This window comes from Habropoda laboriosa, unplaced genomic scaffold (assembly GCF_001263275.1).
Source record: "Habropoda laboriosa isolate 0110345459 unplaced genomic scaffold, ASM126327v1 scaffold210, whole genome shotgun sequence".
Classification (NCBI taxonomy): domain Eukaryota; kingdom Metazoa; phylum Arthropoda; class Insecta; order Hymenoptera; family Apidae; genus Habropoda; species Habropoda laboriosa.
The window spans coordinates 949,785-969,611 of record NW_017100373.1 but is presented as its reverse complement, the minus strand read 5'-3'; the positions used below and the strand labels follow the sequence as shown (position 1 = coordinate 969,611).

Below are 19,827 nucleotides of genomic sequence, written 5' to 3'. Positions count from 1 at the left end.
GGTAATTAATTAGAGAAAAAGAAATGTACTGGTTTATAGTATACCTTAAATCCAAGTAAAGGCGGTCGACTACAGCTCGTAACGAACTTAAGTAACTGTCCCTTTTGATTATCGTTAAACTCATTAACAACTTTCCAAAATGCAGTGATTGTCGGATGATCGGCGGCATATCCTCCTGTGTAGTTAGTGTGTAATTTTAAGTCATTCACGTCGACAGGAATCTGTGCACCCGATATCAAAACTTGCAGCTCTTTGTTATTGAACATTTGGAGCCAGTCCAAGGGAATTACACTACCGATACCTTGCTTGAAAGCATAACACTGCGCTCTAATCTGCTTATTCAATTTATAATCGGCCATCAAATGAATATATTCGATACGATTGTGATTGGTGACGGAAATATTGCCACCACCTGGTTTTAATTCGTCAATTCGACGTTCACCTAGCTCGTTCGACAATACGGTGAAGTCCAAACCAAGATCCGTAACATCGCTTTTGTAGCTTTTTAGGTATAAAAGATTCCTATACATAATTGGATCTAATGAAGCTAAATGATGAACGTCAACATCCGATTGACGGCCAACGATTTTTGATAGAAAAAATTCAGCGAACGGAAGTTCGACTAATAAATTCTCGTACAAAGCTTTCCCAAGAATTCTACCGATAAAATAATAATGCTTTGGGAAATCGTCAACCAATAATTGTACTGTGGGATTCGGATACAGCATGTTATCCTTGGTGAGCCTGAAAAAGCCTCTGTTAGGGTCGAAGCTCGTTTTTAATAATTCTGATAAAAATTCTCTGAACAGACCACCACCGTCTACACCAGCTTCTTCTAAACCAGCTGTATTAAAAAGCTGTACGCGCATTTTTAATCGTAATTCTGGCTCGTTTTCCGGTGATAATTTCTCAAACGCGTCCTCGTACAAATAGTTTCTTCTTACCGATATTTGTATCGATGGTCCTTGCATGAAGTGCGTCAATTCACCTTGCTGTTCCGTTTTGTCTCGAAAAATCAACGTTTGAAATACCACCACGCGATCGTTAAACGGTACGACAAATGGTATTTCACGAAGGAGCGTCAACGTTCGAACTTCCTTCGCAGAAAGCGGCGGTCCTTCTTCAAGCCCTTCACGAGTAAATACTCGAAGTCCCTGGAAGGGAATGTATCCCCTTAATCTTCGTCTGCGAAATGTGAAATCTTGAGGCTTGTCGATTGGTATTACGATGTTCGAAGCTATCCAGTGCCCCTCTGGACAAAATTGTCGTCTCAAGTCCCGCACATGTAATTGTCGTAATAAACCGGCTGTTACTTTGAACAAGTGAGTCCACATATGCGTATCCTGCTGATTTTGTAGAGAACACGAGGGGTCAAGAACAGCATTCTTATAATCGTCTCGTACGGTCGGTCGGCTATCGGGGAACGCAAGTTCGACCAAACCTAAGCAAACGCCTTTCAAGTGGCTCGATAGCAATACTAATTCTGAGGTTGTAAATGGCATCGCTTGTTGTCCGTTTGTGTCTAATGATTGTTCGATTGCTGGGATAAAAAATTCGGTGTCGTGTAACGTAGCAATAAGTAGACTAAACAACGAACAAAATACGGCTAACAGTGGAACTATTTTTTTCGTGTCCTCGGCAGAAAGACTAATTCCCCGTGATATGATTTGTAGAAAAGGCGTTGATCCACCAAATAATGATATTTGACAAATTGATAATAGAGTGGTCCATAAATTCTTTAAAAATGCTGGCTTAAAAGCAAGCATATATAACAATTTATATTTATGAATGGCTAATTTGTTGGTGATTAAAAGATGGTGACAGAGTTGGCACAACGGTTGCAATACAGCTGGATCTTTGCTTCGATCCACCGCCAGGAGTATTCCCTGAACACGTTGCTGTTCATTCAGCATTTCTATGCATTTATGTAAAATATCAGCTTGCTCTTGATCGATCATATTTGCATTTGATTCCGAATCCGAATCATCCGCTTGTTCTATGTTCTCTTCTATGGTCAACGGTATTATCGTTGAACTCATAGGTGCAAGAACTTGTAAGTAACTAATGAGAACATCTTTAGATTTGCATGTAGCTGTAATGAAAAGAAAACTTTCCTTAGCTAATAATATCATTAATTAATTCATGTCAGATATTAAATTATACACTCACCATGTCGACTTGATTCCAAAAATAAAACAGAATAGAGCAAACTAATTGTAGGTTCTATTTCCATTGTATTGATACATTTAATTAGTTGAGTATACGGAAATTCTATAAATTCGGATAATGATGGAATGATAAACATTCGAATAGGGTCAGACATTTTTGGGGATAGTATACTTTTGCAAAGTTCTTGTAAAACGAGCATAGAGAAATTGTCTTCTTGTTCTAGAAAAGAAATTAACTCTAATGGTTGTTTAATCATATCCTCTAAACACTTTGATATTGGAGTTGGTGCAACAGAAGTTGTTTCCAACATAGATGGGACTTTATTATCTATTAATTTCCTTAATAGATCAAAATATTTGTGCTTTATCAAGTAAGCAAAGATGTTTTCTAAATATTTGTAACTATTTTCAAATAAAATTTTTTCTGTATCTTTTCGACTTGTAAATGTCTCTAGTGCTCTCAATGGTATAGCCAATGAATAAGTTCCATTCATTAAAGCTTCAGAATTGTGTTGCATGCACATGCGAAGAATCCATCTGTGGATATTATACATTTCATTTATATTACCAAATGTGGAACAATAACATTGTATTGTTCTATTTCCTCTAGAGCTTACCTTAGTCTCCATAACCATTCTTGACAATTTACGCATTTCTGTTGAATTTCTTGTTGATGTTTCAGAAAATGTTGAAGTGTCCAAACTAATCTGCTAGCATCCAAATTGTGATTATAAAAGAATAATAATTTTTGAAAATATATCATTAATTCATCTAGGTTCAGATTTCTTCTGCCACTAATTTGTTGTCCTTCATCAAATTCTTTTCTTATAGTTATCTTCATATGCTTCCTCACAATAAAGCCACGTACAAGTGCCTGAATTTTCAATGCTGCATTGTGTCTTTTACGGTGGTGTTCTCGTTTTAAACGTTCTAATTGAGCATGCTGCAATAAAACTGACTTTTCATCTCTTCTACTTGCACCTGCTAAATTTTGTTGTGGTTTACGTCTATAATCTCCTTCAAAACTATACATGATGTATCGCTTTCTTTTTAATAACACAACATCCATATCTCTTCCTTAAAAAAAAAATAACAATACAATTAATACTACCTGCTTTATAATTAAATTAATATATTTAAAAGCAAGCTATATTTTTAAGTACTTACCGTGTGGGAAGGTTAATAATAATAGCTTTAACTCATAATTCATAAACTTTACTAATATATTTCAAACAAATATGTCCCAGAAAAGTATCATTTCTCAGTAACTGAAAAGTCTCGTAAATATTTTGATGTTTATCTTTGCATTCTTGAAAACACTTAACGTGTTTGCAAAATTAATGGCATAGTTGATTTTATTTTAAATTTTAATTTACTTCTGTGGAGAGTCGAATTTTTTTCGTCTAAAAGGTTAACTATTATAAGAACTACTACTTTTTTCGACTTATATTTCGGTACAATTTACGTTGAAGATTGAATTGTGGGCATATTCCTAGACATACGTTTACTTCGATAGTATATTAACAAAAACAACTAGCTGTTAATACCAGATCATACGTATACGTCTAGTCTAGTCATCAAATACTCGCCATATTTTATTTCATCGTCATGTTGAAAAACGAATGTTTTACTATGTATATAATGCGCTTGCGTATGCATATATATAAAGTACGTGGTGAGTTAGGTATACACATATATATCTAAACATATTGTTCGTGATTTTCATTCGATAATTCGAAACAAGTTTGTGCGTACAATTCTTTTTTTTAGAAATGATAAATTAACAACTAATTAATATTTATATCGAATAAATAAATAAACATGTAATTTATACTGTATTCATGTTACTTAATTTTTTTTTGCAAATGTTTAAAAATAAATACAACGTTGCATCGAAATGAATACTTAAGAACATAATAAATAAAAAATCATACAGTTGATTACATAAAAAAAGTGGTGAAAAAAAAGAGGTTAGGATGATATTATTTGCTGAATTTAATTTATATTTTATAGTAGGTGCCGCAATGTATATTAGATACGTGAAATTTTCACGATCGAGGCAATTATTCAAAAATGAAGATTCCAACCGAAGTTGGTTTTAATCTTTAATAATGGCGGTAGTTGAGACTGACATTTCTTTGTAATTTGTTTGACTTTTTCCTGAGATATATTGATTTATAATTTTTTGTTTTAAAGAAATACTTTACGTTGGATGAAAAAATTAATATATGAAATTTATATTAAAAAGATTTGAAATAATGAGGAAAGTGGAAAGTATGCAGTTGATTTCGGAACGCGTCCTTTCATCTGTTGCGTAAAATTAAATTGAGAATGGCCGGGAAGATGGCGGCGGCAGAGTTAAAACATGGAAATGTTTCGTGTTATGAAACTGTGAAAAGAAATGTATCGACAATAACATTGCACAGAGAAATAGAATGTTATCAATTCAGATTATTAGACTTATTTTACTACTTGACTTCTGTCAGTTTTTTTTTCATCGATATAGCAACAGGTGAATAAAGAATAGAAGTGTATTATATTTTCCTTGTAAAGAAACGACTTTCTTTTAATGAAAAAGAATAAAGTGTATTAAAGAACATGCTTTAATGAGAGTAACGATTAATTGATAAATCAATGTATATTTAACATATTCTGCATATAAAAGTGGAATATCAGAATTCCTATAATGTTAATCAAATTATTTATATTTTCTTTGCAACATAATAACAATTATGTTTGTATATAGAGCTTACACATTAAAAATATACATGATTTTTATGATATTTTATTAATATTTAATATAGTAGTATATAACAGATGTAGGCTTTTATAAAAAGATCTCTTTTAAAGTCATGTTGTATGGTAATTAAAACTTTGTTTTCTGAGTTTTTATATAAATGAAGAGCATAAATAATGAGATGAAACTATTCCTTTTGTAATAATGAAATGAAAATATAATATTTAACTTATTAAATACATATAAAAATCACGTAAGTTATGATATACCATTTTTGTTATAGATAGTATTGTATTTATGGAATACTTTTTACAAGGCCAGTTTATTTGGGGATGCTTTGCTTTGAGTTCTACAATTTTACCTGCAAGTGTCATTCAAATGTTTAGTTTGAGATGGTATCACAGCGATGGTTCTATTAAAAATATACATTGGTTGTTACATTTTTTATTTTTAGGAGTACTGCACAGGTATTACTTTAAATTTGTTTCTATTGGATTGCAATTAGTTCTTCTGTTTCTTCTGATAGAGAAAATAATTTTATTTTTAGGTATTTAATTTTACTTTATGCTACAATATATTCATTAAGGAAGAAACGTTTTGTGAAGGATAAAAATTGGGTATATAGACAGGAAAGTGATATATGTATGTTGCATTTATTTGAGTCATTTATGGGGGCTGCTCCACAATTAATCTTGCAACTATATGTCATGGCAGTATTACGTCGTACACCACTATGGACAAGTAAGGACAATAAAAATAGTTAACTCACTTAAAAAAAGTTGGAAGCTGTTAACACTGTGGTAGAGATTATTATTGTTTAAGTTAAACGAACAAGTATTAAAAGCAGCTGTTTATCACATTTATGTTCCTACTGTGTTATCTCTAAGTATTTCAAGATGTTATATGGGTAAATAGGAGAAAAGTTTAAAATCATTTTCATAAACTTTGTTAATTTTATCAAGCAATGACCTAGGAACATTTTGCATATATTCTTTAACTAAAGCAGTAGTTGTGACTCCACGTGGATTTATATTTTTCAAATCATTTTTTTCATACAGATATTCATTTAAACCTAATTCTTGTATTAGGAACTTTTGATCTCTATCAAACGTATCAAATTTTAAAATGTAATTGTATTTAATTAAACAGGGTTCACAAGTATCAATAAATGGTGCCCAATGTTCGTCAAAGTATTTTTCTTCTACTATGAATCGAAGGAATTCTGTAAATGTAGGTTCCAGTTTTGTTTCATTTAATTTTCTAAATCGGTGATATTTGTGCGCAATATGACGTCCAAATCTTTTATAATAATAATCTCTCCCTTCTATATGTTCTAATTTGTCCCTGTATGCTGATACAAGACGTTCAAACGGATGACGCACAATCAGAAATTTTTTTGTTCTATTTAACTTCTGCAATATAAATGATTTGCATTAAAGTAATCATATACTATATTTGTTACTCCCTATGCTCTTTCCCCATTACATACTTGGAATGCTTTTTTAATGTCTCGATCACGTGGGAATGCTTTTCTAACAATGGTGTTAATCTGCAAAATGTTTTTGCGAATCAGTTCCATAGCTGATTCTGTTAAAACACCTCCAAGTGTTGCAAATTGCTTCATCCAAGTAGAACTTGCTGCTTTATATATAGGACACCACGATATTTCATGTGTTCTGTATAATACAAACTTCCATAAGTTTACATTTGACAAATTACTTAAATGTAGTAGATTTTTTGGTGCTTACGTATCAATAATCATGTTTGATAATACATTATCTAAGTTTGAACCTGTTCTGGCAATGACTTGACAGTATTGTTCTAATTCACTTTTTCTAGTATTCAATTGTATTCTTATGTTTTCCATTTCTTCTATTGAAAACGCGGTTGTACCAGACTTATTGTTCAATGGATTATTATGCTTATAATATTCATTACTAATGTAACTTGCAGTCTGTATATATTTGCTTGTGTGTAAACACGAGTTGCACAGCAAACTCAGTAATAGTATAAATGACATAAATATTATAGCAAATATCATAACTAACTTCAATAACACAAGTTGCCTCTGTAAAGAAACAGTATACATTTAGAGTAAATTAATATATATAAAATATATATAGTAAAGGACTTACTTGTATTCCTGAGAACATGTTAACAAAAATATGCAAACACTTCACTTTCACAACAAATATGAATACATTATTGCATGACATTAAAATTTGTATGTGTAGAATAGAATTTTTAAAGATAATAATACTTTTGTCATAGAGGTAGGATAATTTGAAGAATTTGAAGGGAAACTGGAATTGAATGACAACATATTTTCACTTCCTTTGACCGGCCCCCATAGATAAGAGAGGCAGGGATATAGATATCATTGACAGTACTTTATCTTCCTCTATAATGTTGTATGCTTTTTCTTTGGAACCCAATTGTACAGCTGCTATCTAGGTATTCTATTTGGAAAGCTTACAGCACTGTAACTTTAAAAATAATGTTCTCTTCTCCCAGTAGGGTGGATGTTTGAAGTGCTAAAAATAGAATGGCTTCCACTGTCACTGTCACTGACCAAAGGTTTTCAATGAATGTGAATGATAGATATCTTTAAAGTCAAGAAACTCTAATAAGATCTAATATATTTTTATATGAATAATCAAACAGGTTTATCCGCCATAGTCTCCTTTTGTTCATTGAGCTGGGCTGTAGGTACATATACAAAAGCCATGCACAAAATAAATCCTGGTTATAATGAAACAACATGGGTAGTACTAACTCTTCAGGGTCTTTGGCGAGCTGGAATGCTAATATCCAGAATAGCTGTTTTGGTTTTAACCGCAATCTGTTTGAGAGAATGGTCTTTATTGTTTCTTGGTAAGTGTGAGAGAGTGCAGACAGAATTGCTCAAAATAGATTTATGCCTTTCATGCAGCGTACGTTCCACTCTGAATGTTACAGGACTCCACTGGTTGCTTATGACTATTTGGGTAATCCTCCAGAACACAGATTTTTGTCCCACCATATGGGAAGAACGTATTTATAATTGTATTATAGGATTTATTTATTGTTTCGACTTTTTTAATTTACGCGTAGGCAAATCCCGGTACAGAGTACTTATCTTTTATTCTATAATTGTAATAGAGAACATAGTATTTTTAGTCGTTTACGTATTGTGTTTTAAAGATGTGATAAAAGCCGAGGAAATAACGATAATGACGAGTTTAATCATCGGAGGGATGATGATCGGTTTGATGAGTATGTTGTTTTATTATGGAAAATTTCATCCGTCCAAAGTCGGAAGTAGTATGTCTATCAAGAGTGAGAAAAGGCCCAATATCGTGGCCAACAAAGCTGTCACTCCCAGGTCTTTCAAACAGTATTATCCCAATTCATTCGCCCTGTCGTCCTGTTCCGTTGATCATTCTCAAGGGGCTAACTCTGAGGAAATCACCACAGACAAACAATTTTTATTAACGAACATCGTACAGAACTCAGAATGTACGGAAAATGGTGTTACTAATCAGAGTTATAAAACTGAAAACGAACCACAGACTGCCATTTGCGTTGTATCGGAGTCGTCCGAGTCGGCGCGTAAGAATTTTTCAAAAGATGAAACCATGTCTTCGAACTTTCTATCGAAAACTACATTCCCCATGGCTGATAATACCTGCGAATATCTGGAAGTTCAAAGTGATTGTAATGATTCTAGCGAAAAAGATATTCATTGTCAGAAACGTAGAGGTATCTGTTTGCCGATAACTCATGGGTTAGACATAGATAAAGATGTTCAATTAACGAAAGAATCATCAAACTCTTGTCTTCCTTTGCAAAAAAGACGAGGTATTTGTTTCTCGAATCAACTTATTCTTGAAATGGAGAACGAAGGGCAAGAAAAGGTTACGGATGCGAGTGCGAAAAAACATGAGCAATTAGAGGGGGGTCTCATCGTTAATATTTGTGACGAATTGAACGGTATTACGATGTTAAGGGATAGACTGAAAACTCCGATCTTTAATGATACTTGTGAGAAAATCCCGGATACGGAGAAACTAACGAAGGAGTTACAACAACAGAGGGATGAAACGATGAGTTGCGTTACATCGATCCACGATTATGAGAACGTTTGCCCTCTTGGCGTGGCTAGACCACCGTGGTGTATTCGTAGCTGGAAAGGATATACCGACATAGAAACTTATATACATGACGATAGTGTTGTCAGAGATAGGAGAAGAGATACTTTAACGAGCACAACTACCGGTACTACTTACAGCTCGGAGTTTTCCGACACAACATGCGCCAGTTCGATATTGAGAGGAATTTTCAAGCAAGACGATTATATCGACACCCTTACGTACGATTTAATTGACTCTCGAGAATTGAAAATGACGTACAACGAGTATCCGTCGTCTACGAAAAGAATCTCTGATATCGACGAACAAAATTCCACGTTGTATATTGCTAAACCGGTGGTAATAGACGACAAAGGTGGAATGTTCGCGCTGGATACGATCTTAGAGGAGCACGATGAAATTTTTGGTGAGGAAAAATTCAAATATAATCGATCTGGTTGTGGTTCGGTTAGTACATTAGTTAGCACGATAGATCAAATTAGGAAATACACGGCCGAAAATTCTCCAAGGCATGTGTATCATACGACGGGTAGTCAGTGGGAAGATTTTCATCCGAAAAGCTTCATAAAGAAAGCCCAACTGACTAAAACGTTATTCAACGACGCTGCCACGTATAACAGAAATTATATCAATTGCTTGGACGAGTCGGACTCGATCAAAGATTTAGTAAAGTACTGTACGATAGAATCGATTAAGAAGAAGAAGACGTCGACACCCTTGATAGATGGGATACTGTTTGATTCTCCGATTTTATGTAACAAAACGAAGTTACAGAAACAGGTCTCTGTCGCGTATTGGAAAGACGACGAATCGATATCGAATTCAAAGGAAAATGATCTGTACGTTGAAATGAGTCCTTTGGTACCTGTTACGGAAAATGTTACAGTTGTACATAATGATTTATCCGAGGTTATATCTTCAAATGTTACGGACGTTAATACCATGCTAAATATTTCCGCGCAATCGATAAAGTCGAATTTCGATCCTGATGCGGAACAATCAAAACAGCTTTGCGATAAACGTAAAAAAGTTATCAATTACCCGAAACGAAAATTTTCTCTATTGAAAGAGAAATTCGAATCAAAGTCGCAATTAGTTTACGTCGTAACTCCGACTAACGCGATTCAAATTCAACAATCATCCGTTTCCCCCGAATTGGATACGACAAAGAAAAATGTCTCGGTAATTTTGAAGAAATCGTCGGACTGTACGAAACACGATAAAGAGAATTTAGCTCCTATCGCACCGTTTAAAGTTAATCACGCAAATCATGCTTTAAACGTAGATAGAGCTCACTCGAATCGAGAAAGTACCGATTTTATTTCATACGAGAACGATGAGTCTTTATGCAATAGTGACTTAAATTTGAAGGAAAGGAGGCATATATTTTTGGAACAGGGTTTATCACCTCCGAAACTTTTGACTTGGAATAAGAGAAAGTCTTTTGGTGGATGTACTATAAAGAAATTATAAAAAATATAAGGAAGGATAATGTTATTGAATGATATTGTAATAACTTTGTAATGATTCCAAAAATAAGATTGCTATTGTGATTTCATTGTTATAATGTATTTTTTTCTTAGTATATGTACATACATTTATGTATATGTACTTTAAAAATCGAATTTAAGAAGAAATGTGTGAAATATGCAAACGTATAAGGCGAGAGAATAACACAAGTAATGAAATTATTAAAAAAGAAAAGATAGACAAAAAATTACTTAGGAGTAATATTATTTTTATATGTAAGAAACAAAAAGAAAAGAACACGTTATATTTTCTATCGATTTTATTAAGTACGTAAACCAACTGCATTGTTGCTAAGTACAATATTACATTATACAATATTGTAAATCTGCAATAATTATACATATGAAAATTATTTTTATATACAGCAATGTTATGTATAATAAAAGACTTTTTACATTGTAACGTTTACTTTAAATGGCACCGAAGAACATTGCACATCATTATTATTTCTAGAGAAATTGCAATGAGTATTCAAATGAATAATGTGATAAATATAGATATTTAAAGAGTTCTATACGCGTAGCGTAATTACAATAAAAAAAATAATGCTATTTTTATTACGAACTCGCAGCAACCGTAACGTATAACATATATTTCTTTACTTAAATTCCTAAAGTATGCATATATAAACGTAATTTAATTTGCTACTATACTATAAAATGTCTAATTTATTATCGTTTACCTAATACTTGATTTCTAATCACATGTTCTCAATAAAAATTTTTTATAGAAGTGAGTGCATCATGTAACGTATCATTGCTTAAAATAAAAATGAATAATCTATCACAATAATTTATTTCATAACTTGAAAGAAGATGAACACATGAAATTAAAAATCTAGTCAGTCTTTCGAAACTGGATTACATATTTTGACGTTTCCTATTACGTCTGTGTGATATGTACTGTAATAATCGGCAGTTAAGGAAATTTTGTTAAATGCACGTGTGTATATATTACTTACATATAATGCATATTGAACACAATACCAAATTTTTCTTAACAATTCTGAGTTCATCCAGTCAAAACGAAATGAAATTAGTAGGATTTCGAATGTTTTTGTAGACATGCTGAATTACATATGTATATTTAGAATTATATATCAATACTGAAGATTTTACTTTCAAATTAAAGTACTTTGCCCATTACTTACATTTTCGTCATACCTTTTTATCCATTGGATATGACAAATAAGAGGTAAACTACGCAAATTATTACATATACGTATTCCGAGAGGACTTTTCTGTAACTCTTGAGCAACTTGATGCAAAGACTTACCTTTTGTTTCGGGAATAAATAAGAAGACGTAAAATATTGTAATCAGACACATAAAACTATAAAATAGATACGATCCAGCTAAGGTTAATGATTCTGAAAGGAGATATAAATGTATATACACACGTATCGATAGAAAAATAAGTAAATAAATGACTAAAGAGAACTTACTGGCCATTGCACTGACAGATTCCGTGGCGATAATATGCGTTATCCATATTACGATGGAAACAAAACTGATGCATTTTCCTCGTACAGCAGCAGGAAAAACTTCTGTAAGATTTAATAGTGGTACTGGTCCAAGTCCTAAAGCATACGCTGCTTCGTACACAAGTAACGTTATTACTGCTAAAATACGTAAACCACCTGTGAGACCCTCAGAGACAATAATATTCTGTGTCTGTAATAAAATTGGAATTGTTAAAGTGATTTTTGTTAATATTCATAAACATGATAATTAAGAAGAATATACTTCGCAAGATGCTTTAATTTGCGTCCATGTTTCTGGACTGGGAGCAATTATAGCTAACGGAGTTGGCAGCAAGGGGAACGGCGGTGGAGATCCAGTAGGTAAAGCGTTGTGAATTTTAGCTTCTTCGTTATGATGATTTTTGCAATGAGTATTTACGATATCTAAATTGTCATCGCCTCTATCTGTCGTAGCGAGCAAAGATAATAATGATATTGTCGTCATACAGATAGTCGCTGATGTAATTAGAGCTGTTCGACGTCCGCATCTTTCCACTATGATCAAGGATAACATCGTACTAAAAACCTTCACGATGCCTAGCGATATTAAAGCTGTGACTTCGGCAACGTCTGTGAAATTAATCACATATAAAAGGCATTTTCTTGCGTAAAAACAATTTGATTTCAATCAACTTACTGGAACAAATGCCTAATAATGCAAACAGTCTCGGTGCGTAATACAAGACTTGCCGTTTACCAGTACCCTGTTGCAGTATCAATAAGAAAGCCATGATCGTTAGTGTTTCAAAAATCGTATACCAAGCTTTTTTCGATGATGTTTTCGAAACGTTTGCCATCCTTTTATAAAGTAAGAATGGTGGGGAACGTTGAAGAAATATAATGGTAATGATGCAAGCAGCCAAAGCGGGGACGGCTGTTATACCAATGGAAAATCGCCATTGATAGTCTATATTTTTAATAGCAGCAGCAATAATGGAAACTAAAAATCCAGTAGCTGTTCCCAATTGATATAACATTATATTATATCCACGTTTATTTGAGTCGGATACTTCCGCCATGTATATGCAGTGAGCTACTGCCGAAACAGATCCAGAATACCCACAAATTATTCGCGCAACAAGCAACAAAATGTAATGATTCGCTAGTGCTGATAATGTAGCTCCAAAAGTTAGAAAAACTAGCGTCGATATCATTGTCCAACGCCGACCAAACGAATCGATTAGAAAGCCTATAAATGTATTGCATCATTAGTACTATCCTTTTCTCATTGTTATACTTTTATCTTTTGGTATGTATTCTACACGCACCACCAGTTAAACCACCAATAAGGGCTCCAATAAACCAAATACTTATAACAAAATCCTTCTCGAAACAATTTAAGTTGAATTCATTTTTAATCAAAGGGGCTATAGGTTTTGCAATACCCATATCACATCCAAAAGCAATGCCTGCCAAAATTGCCACCATGGAAACACAAATATTTTTATTTCCTGATGTTAAAGGAGTTAAGTTGTCATTTGGCTTTGGAAGCGGTTTCCTTAGATTTTTTTGTGGTATACATTGATATTCTTCATTTGGAACTTTATTTATAGATGTTTCAATAGTTTTGTTTGCACTATTTAATAATATTGCTGTATCTTCTTCGTCTGACATTTTCCTGTAGTATAACAAGTACACAAAAATCACATGAAAGAAACTGCTTTTATATCCTGAAACATGAATAAACAAAAAATTGAATTTCCATCAAGATGCAAATAAATTAACCATGATCACTTCAATTACTACATATAATAGCTTTAAACCGTTTAATCTTATGATTTTTTCAAATAAAATTGGTAAAAACATTAGCATATCTGAATTTTCTGAATTGTTTACACGGATCCTCGCGATTAGTTTGTACACGTATTATATATACAACGCTCACCGTTCACACGAGGTAAAGGTACAGAAAACTAGGTACACTGTTTACTTCTGTTGCTTTGACATTTGCGGTTCGGATTTGTAGATATGAGAATTGACAGTTCTCATGACGTTTAGATATGTAGCGCCATCTTACGATGCGTAGAAACAAGAGGATACAGCTGTGCGCAAAAGCAAGGCACAGCCTTACTTTCCCTTTCGGAGTTACGTCGTATCTGTCGGAGATACGAATAAGAAAAAGGTAAATACGAACAAACGTGTAGAATTGAAAGAAATTTCCTTTTTAATTACCAAAGTATCAATATAATGATTAAAAAATAATGTAAAACTGATACGATTGTTGTATTTATGGCAGATTGAAGTTGTTTTCGAGCGATTTGAGTTCTCGAATTTTCTCGTGGATGTCGCTGTTTCTGTCTTTTCGCGTGGCTCCGCCCTTGGAGTGCATCGCGCGCTATATGACCAACATCAGTAGTTAGTCGTCTATCGGACTCAAGTCGTTCAAGGTGTCTTTTGAAAAATTTATCCGAGTTTCTTATTTATCGCGAATGAGGCTCGCCACGTTCAGACATCGCCCTCCGTATGTGGTATACCTTTATCAATGAATATAGTTTCATAATTTGTTGCATGCTGAGAACCACTGACGTTACATATCATTTATGCCAAGGCGGAGACGTGCGCTCCGTAGATGTGTGATGTGGTTTAATTTGGAGACTTCGTCGGTCGTTGCTCGAGGATATCGAAAGAACGTTCGTGAAATCTATGTTGAGGATAGTTGTGGGGTAAATGACTTATTAACATCACAAGTATCGTGAAAACGATTCCACAACGGGAGTGCCGGTGCATGAGTGTTTAGTGATCAATGAACTCTGCGTCGCTGTATGTTGGGGTGTGCTGCCACTGGTATTTATTAAACCGGCAGACGTATGTACAAAAGAATGCAACATTTTCTATTATCTCATAACGCAGTTTGATTAATTCTTTCCCCATAAATGGGTACCATCCTAGGCCCCGCCTTTTTCAAGTCGATCTTGAGTTCATTTCTCGTACTTAAGATGCCTCCATGAATCTTGAATTTCTAATGTTTCCTTCAAACGATTTGTTAATTTATTAATTTCTTATTTGAATTGCTAGTTTCATACTAGAAATTTAATTGCTTAGCATGGTTGATGAAGCGACTAACTTATGGTATTATAGTATTTATTTGAATTCCAAGATCATTCATTGATCGACAAATAAACACTTTCAACCCTTTCGACCGCAGCCAATCTCTCAACGTATTCCATTAGCACTGTTCGATTAGTAGTGTAATCGGCATAATCATAATTTTGACGTAATATCATCAAGCCTCTTCGTTAAGATCCACTCCGAGAGTGGATTGACGTATGATAAGTAACACTTTGCACGTAGTATTATCGTGAATGATGTAAACAAATGTAATTTTTTTTTATTTTTATCGTGTAACACAAGAAAATACTCGATTAATCGTTCTTTATGTAATCCGTCTCACTGACTTATTTCTAATGTTTACGGATACATTTTTCCCGTCCTAATACAGCTACAAAATTTATCGTAATTTCTTAAAATTTTTACGCGATTAAGTGTAATTTGTACGAGATTTCGCGAAACTGCATAGATATACATTGTTTTCGAATTAAGCGAATGGAAAACATTTCGTGTACTTTCGAGGTGAAAATGTTTCCCGTTTAACCCTTCACACTGTACGTTGTTAACGGTGATGTTAAATTTAGACAAAAGATAAATTCGTTTTAGTCTACAGTTTTAATTTTTTAGTCTTCTTGATAAAGAGATGTAAATTCTTTGATCAATGTGGTTGTGTTTAATGTTTTTTACAGATGACAATGTAATAGAAAATTATAAATCAAATTTTCCAAACGGAAATAAAATATACACAGTCATTCTACAGTTCAAAGTAGATGACTGAAGATGAATGACATAGAAAGTATAAGCATGAAGGGCAGTGGAGGATCTAAGATGCCTCATAGTCATTCGACTCCGGCAGGTGTGGATGGAGGCAGTAGGACTCCTCCCACAACACCTAGGAAAGCTGGAAAGATGCTTGCTGTTCGTGTACAGATGTTGGATGATACAATTACAATGTTTCAAGTTCAGGTAAATTTGATGATAATTTGATAGAATAGTTCCAGTGTTAATTGGTAGTGTTGATAATTTTGGTGTTTCAACATAATATTGGAAACTTATCTCATAAGATATAAAATATTATAAATAATAAACTTCTATTCCAAATTTATGTTATGCTACATTAATGTAAAATGTCTTGAAATATTAGTATAGATTGGGCAAGTATTATCTATGCATTAGTTTAATTTTATAATGGGAAGTAATTGAATGTACTGCTACAATGGTACATTTAACAAACACAAATAAACACCAGAAGCAGAAATCAATTTAGTGTAAATATACAAATTTCAGAGAATAATTTTTCCTATTGATAATTGGAAGAAATATTAATTAGGAGAAATGATAACCATTAAGTATATAAATAATTGCTCATGGATGGATCTTGTAATAAAAAATCTGTATAATAAAAAAATCTGTGAATAATACTTTTGAATGAACAATTGGAGCATATAATTGCTAATACTATATTGCATGAAGTAGATGTATTGATGTATTGATTATTCATTAAAACTTTATACTGAGCGTTTTCATTATCTTAGAAAGCAATTTAATGTGTTCACTATACCTGAAGATAATTGACATAAGAAACAAGATTTTTTGGGGCAAAATAATTAAACAGGTTACTACTTTCGTTGCATTGAAATTTTAGGCAAAAGCTTTGGGCAGAGTATTGTTTGACCAAGTTTGCAAACAGCTACATCTTTTGGAAGCTGACTATTTTGGTTTAGAGTATCAGGAGCTGAATGGAACGAAAGTAAGGAGGAAATAAATACGTGTATTAATAAAAAATCCATGTACAGATATCTTATACTCATTGACATTATTTAATTGCAGTACTGGTTAGATTTAGAGAAGCCTGTTTGTAGACAAGTTGGGTTATCATTAATAGATCCCTTATTGAGATTCTGTGTGAAATTTTATACACCTGATCCAGCACAACTGGAAGAAGAATTTACAAGATATTTATTTTGTCTTCAAATCAAACGTGATTTAGCTCAAGGTTTACTGCAGTGCAATGATAATACGGCAGCTTTGATGGCTAGCTACATTGTTCAGGGTAACGATAATTCACTTGACAATTAATTATTAAAAACGAGAATTGGGAAACTTTAATGACAAAGAGTGATAATTATTATTTTAGCCGAGTGTGGAGATTATGTGATAGAGGATTATCCAGACCATACGTATTTGTCAACTTACAAATTTGTGCCTCATCAAGATCAAGAATTAGAACGTCGTATTATGGAAAATCACAAGAAACACGCGTAAGATGTTTTTTTGATTAATTTTGTTCGAAACGAAATTTTAATCGAATTGGAAATAAAAATGTTACGTTTTTTAAGCAGAGGTCAGTCGCCGGCAGAAGCGGATCTGAATCTGCTAGAAACTGCACGACGCTGTGAGTTGTACGGAATGAAAATGCACCCGGCAAAAGTAAGTATCGTAAAAATATATAATTTTTCACGTTACACGCATGGCTTACGGAATTGTTGTATTTGATTTACTATCGCGAAGGATCACGAGGGTGTGCCGTTGAATTTGGCAGTGGCACATATGGGAATAGTAGTCTTTCAAAATTTTACCAAGATAAATACGTTCAGCTGGGCAAAGATTAGGAAAATCAGCTTCAAGAGGAAACGATTTTTAATCAAACTTCACCCAGAGGGTTTTGTGAGTGTATTTTTTTCGTTGAATCAGTGTTGCGACTAATATCAGTAAGAATGATCGTTTGAAGAATTGATCGTTTTGCACGATGATTATAGGGTTATTACAAGGATACCGTGGAATTCTTTTTCGAAGGACGTAATGAGTGTAAAAATTTTTGGAAGAAGTGTGTAGAAAATCATGGATTTTTCCGTTGTTCGGTAGTGAAACGAGTAGTACGGCAGAAAACGCGAGTTCTTAGTCGTGGCTCGTCATTCAGGTATGTAAATTTCACGCTACGCAACGTGTACGTTAATTCTGGCCCAGCGGACTCCGGGTCCATTTGGACCCATGCAGTGTTTATGTCACATAGTCGTAAAGTTCTGGTTTACGTCACTAGAAACAAAGGCTGTTGCAGCCGTTATGCAGCGATAAGAAAAATTGTGTACGTCAGAAAATCAGTATAAAACAACTTAGCAAAAAAGTGAACGGACGATTTTTATTCGAAGTTGACTGAGCAAAGGAAACGACTGTTGAACAGCGTTTTCAGAAAAATCTTATTGAAGATGAAAACGATAATAAATATAGAAAAAGATACGACAATTGCCATATACATATGTATGTATATGGAATGTATGTACATCGAATAAATAAAATTCGTATTTTATGTGTTCACTGTGGTCATAGATAAGAATAATAATAATAAAAAAGATTAACTTCTGCAAGTAAACGATAATAAAAAATAAAGAATTTAGAAATACAATAAGGCAATACTTGAGTGAAAAGCCACATACTGAAATGCAGAATAATGAAATGAAGGTTTGGAATGGAGCCGGAGTCCGCCGTTCGGTCGCGAAGACGGTGGTGATTCGCAGTTTAAGGGTTATTTGTAAGAATGAAGAAAAATAAAGTTCTATTCATGTTAAATAATGCAGGTATAGCGGGAAAACTCAGAAGCAGATAGTGGAATTCGTACGAGACAATTATGTGAAGAGGCAGACGTTTCAAAGGTAAGTTGGATTAGCGGCGTGGATTGTTGTCGTTTGATGATGAACGAATCGGTATCTTGGATATACCAGTAATGTGTAGATAGTGCATGCGTACCGTTATGTACTGTCCCCCTTTAATGCTGGTTTTATACCATTGAGATATATTTTAATTAACAAGCGCACTGATCTTACGTGGGTAAGACGGGAGGTGGCACGGTCTTGCTTTTGCCGGGACATTAATTGGTATTTATCATGTCTATCGTTGCTCCAATTTTAAGTTGAATGAAGTGTTTACTCTGTTGTACTTCCGTCTGTCAGTGTTGCCTGCTCGGACAGGGGTGGCGGGGAGTCAGGCTCACCATCAGGCACGATAACCCGAATGATCAATGTACCCTCTTTTTTGATAGTGTGGTCACTAATTCTCGTCATTGTAACACCTAATGATTTATACACTGTAAAGTACCATATTTCACTGTCCCGAACGAATATTTAACCAATCAGACTTACTTGTTCCATAGCAGTAGCCTACTCTACAATAGAGAATAGATTACATTCTTTATAATTATTTCATCCTTGTACATAGAGTTAACAAACAGGTGTACACGATTGTTTACTGTGCAATATCGATCTTCAGTCGGACGTTACGCGACTAATAATGTGTTGCTAGAGCGGAAAGCATCGTGATCTCATAGCCGGCAGATTCATCGGTGTCTCCTGTTCGCAAGAAACACGGGCATGCTACAGGAAGATAATTCGGTGATCAAGAATTCTCTAGATAATTAGTTAATGCGATATTTCATTTGTTTTACTCTTTTCTTTTATAAAAAAGAAGGTCTATTATGAAAAAGTGTAAGCACAAAATGTACAGTGATTCTCAAATTGATAAAATATTTTTAGGGGATAGTGGAGGGGATCGTTAACGGGATTATATGGTACCTTTTACTATTACTTGTATGTGTTTGTACTTGGTAACGACATGTAAGGTACATTATTATCGCTTTGAGGGCATAATTGATTATTTGAGCACTTTTAGTATCGCGAACACGAGTTGGTTCTCGTCGAGA

General features: G+C 33.7%; 5 protein-coding genes across 6 annotated transcripts in view; 2 read left to right on the top strand and 3 right to left on the bottom strand.

Annotated features, from left to right (window-relative positions):
- LOC108574914 (ubiquitin-protein ligase E3C) overlaps window positions 1-3,433 on the bottom strand; it is a 3,730-nt gene extending 297 nt beyond the window's left edge. Inside the window, exons 1-4 of the mRNA XM_017937580.1 lie at window positions 3,336-3,433; window positions 2,786-3,245; window positions 2,170-2,705; window positions 45-2,092 (exon numbers count right to left, since the gene is read on the bottom strand). Of these exons, the coding sequence (XP_017793069.1) occupies window positions 45-2,092; window positions 2,170-2,705; window positions 2,786-3,245; window positions 3,336-3,378 (3,087 nt within the window). The 5' untranslated portion in view covers window positions 3,379-3,433. The remainder of the gene's footprint in view (window positions 1-44; window positions 2,093-2,169; window positions 2,706-2,785; window positions 3,246-3,335) is intronic.
- Window positions 3,434-4,499: 1,066 nt separating this feature from the next.
- Window positions 4,500-10,508, top strand: LOC108574912. The gene is made up of 5 exons (XM_017937577.1): window positions 4,500-4,680; window positions 5,189-5,372; window positions 5,453-5,646; window positions 7,570-7,779; window positions 7,864-10,508. The coding sequence occupies exons 1-5, from the start codon at window positions 4,500-4,502 to the stop codon at window positions 10,506-10,508; spliced, it is 3,414 nt and encodes a 1,137-aa protein (XP_017793066.1).
- On the bottom strand, window positions 5,805-7,070 carry LOC108574913 (carbohydrate sulfotransferase 9-like). Its single transcript, XM_017937578.1, has 4 exons — window positions 7,041-7,070; window positions 6,654-6,973; window positions 6,395-6,581; window positions 5,805-6,317 (listed from the first exon to the last, which is right to left on the bottom strand). Exons 1-4 carry the CDS (start codon window positions 7,056-7,058, stop codon window positions 5,805-5,807), a joined length of 1,038 nt encoding a protein of 345 aa, XP_017793067.1. The 5' UTR covers window positions 7,059-7,070.
- Window positions 10,509-11,685: 1,177 nt separating the features above from the next.
- Window positions 11,686-14,120, bottom strand: LOC108574965 (solute carrier family 2, facilitated glucose transporter member 10-like). The gene is made up of 6 exons (XM_017937644.1): window positions 13,972-14,120; window positions 13,355-13,756; window positions 12,724-13,275; window positions 12,310-12,656; window positions 12,009-12,237; window positions 11,686-11,933 (listed from the first exon to the last, which is right to left on the bottom strand). The coding sequence occupies exons 2-6, from the start codon at window positions 13,698-13,700 to the stop codon at window positions 11,686-11,688; spliced, it is 1,722 nt and encodes a 573-aa protein (XP_017793133.1). The 5' UTR covers window positions 13,701-13,756; window positions 13,972-14,120.
- Window positions 14,121-14,803: 683 nt separating this feature from the next.
- Window positions 14,804-19,827, top strand: part of LOC108574964 (FERM, RhoGEF and pleckstrin domain-containing protein 1-like) — a 32,352-nt gene continuing 27,328 nt past the window's right edge. For both annotated transcript variants that reach the window (XM_017937642.1, XM_017937643.1), the window contains exons 1-9: window positions 14,804-14,891; window positions 15,824-16,100; window positions 16,780-16,884; window positions 16,965-17,187; window positions 17,272-17,395; window positions 17,477-17,564; window positions 17,646-17,801; window positions 17,894-18,054; window positions 18,710-18,784. In XM_017937642.1, coding sequence (XP_017793131.1) covers window positions 15,915-16,100; window positions 16,780-16,884; window positions 16,965-17,187; window positions 17,272-17,395; window positions 17,477-17,564; window positions 17,646-17,801; window positions 17,894-18,054; window positions 18,710-18,784 — 1,118 coding nt within the window. In that variant the 5' untranslated portion in view covers window positions 14,804-14,891; window positions 15,824-15,914. The remainder of the gene's footprint in view (window positions 14,892-15,823; window positions 16,101-16,779; window positions 16,885-16,964; window positions 17,188-17,271; window positions 17,396-17,476; window positions 17,565-17,645; window positions 17,802-17,893; window positions 18,055-18,709; window positions 18,785-19,827) is intronic.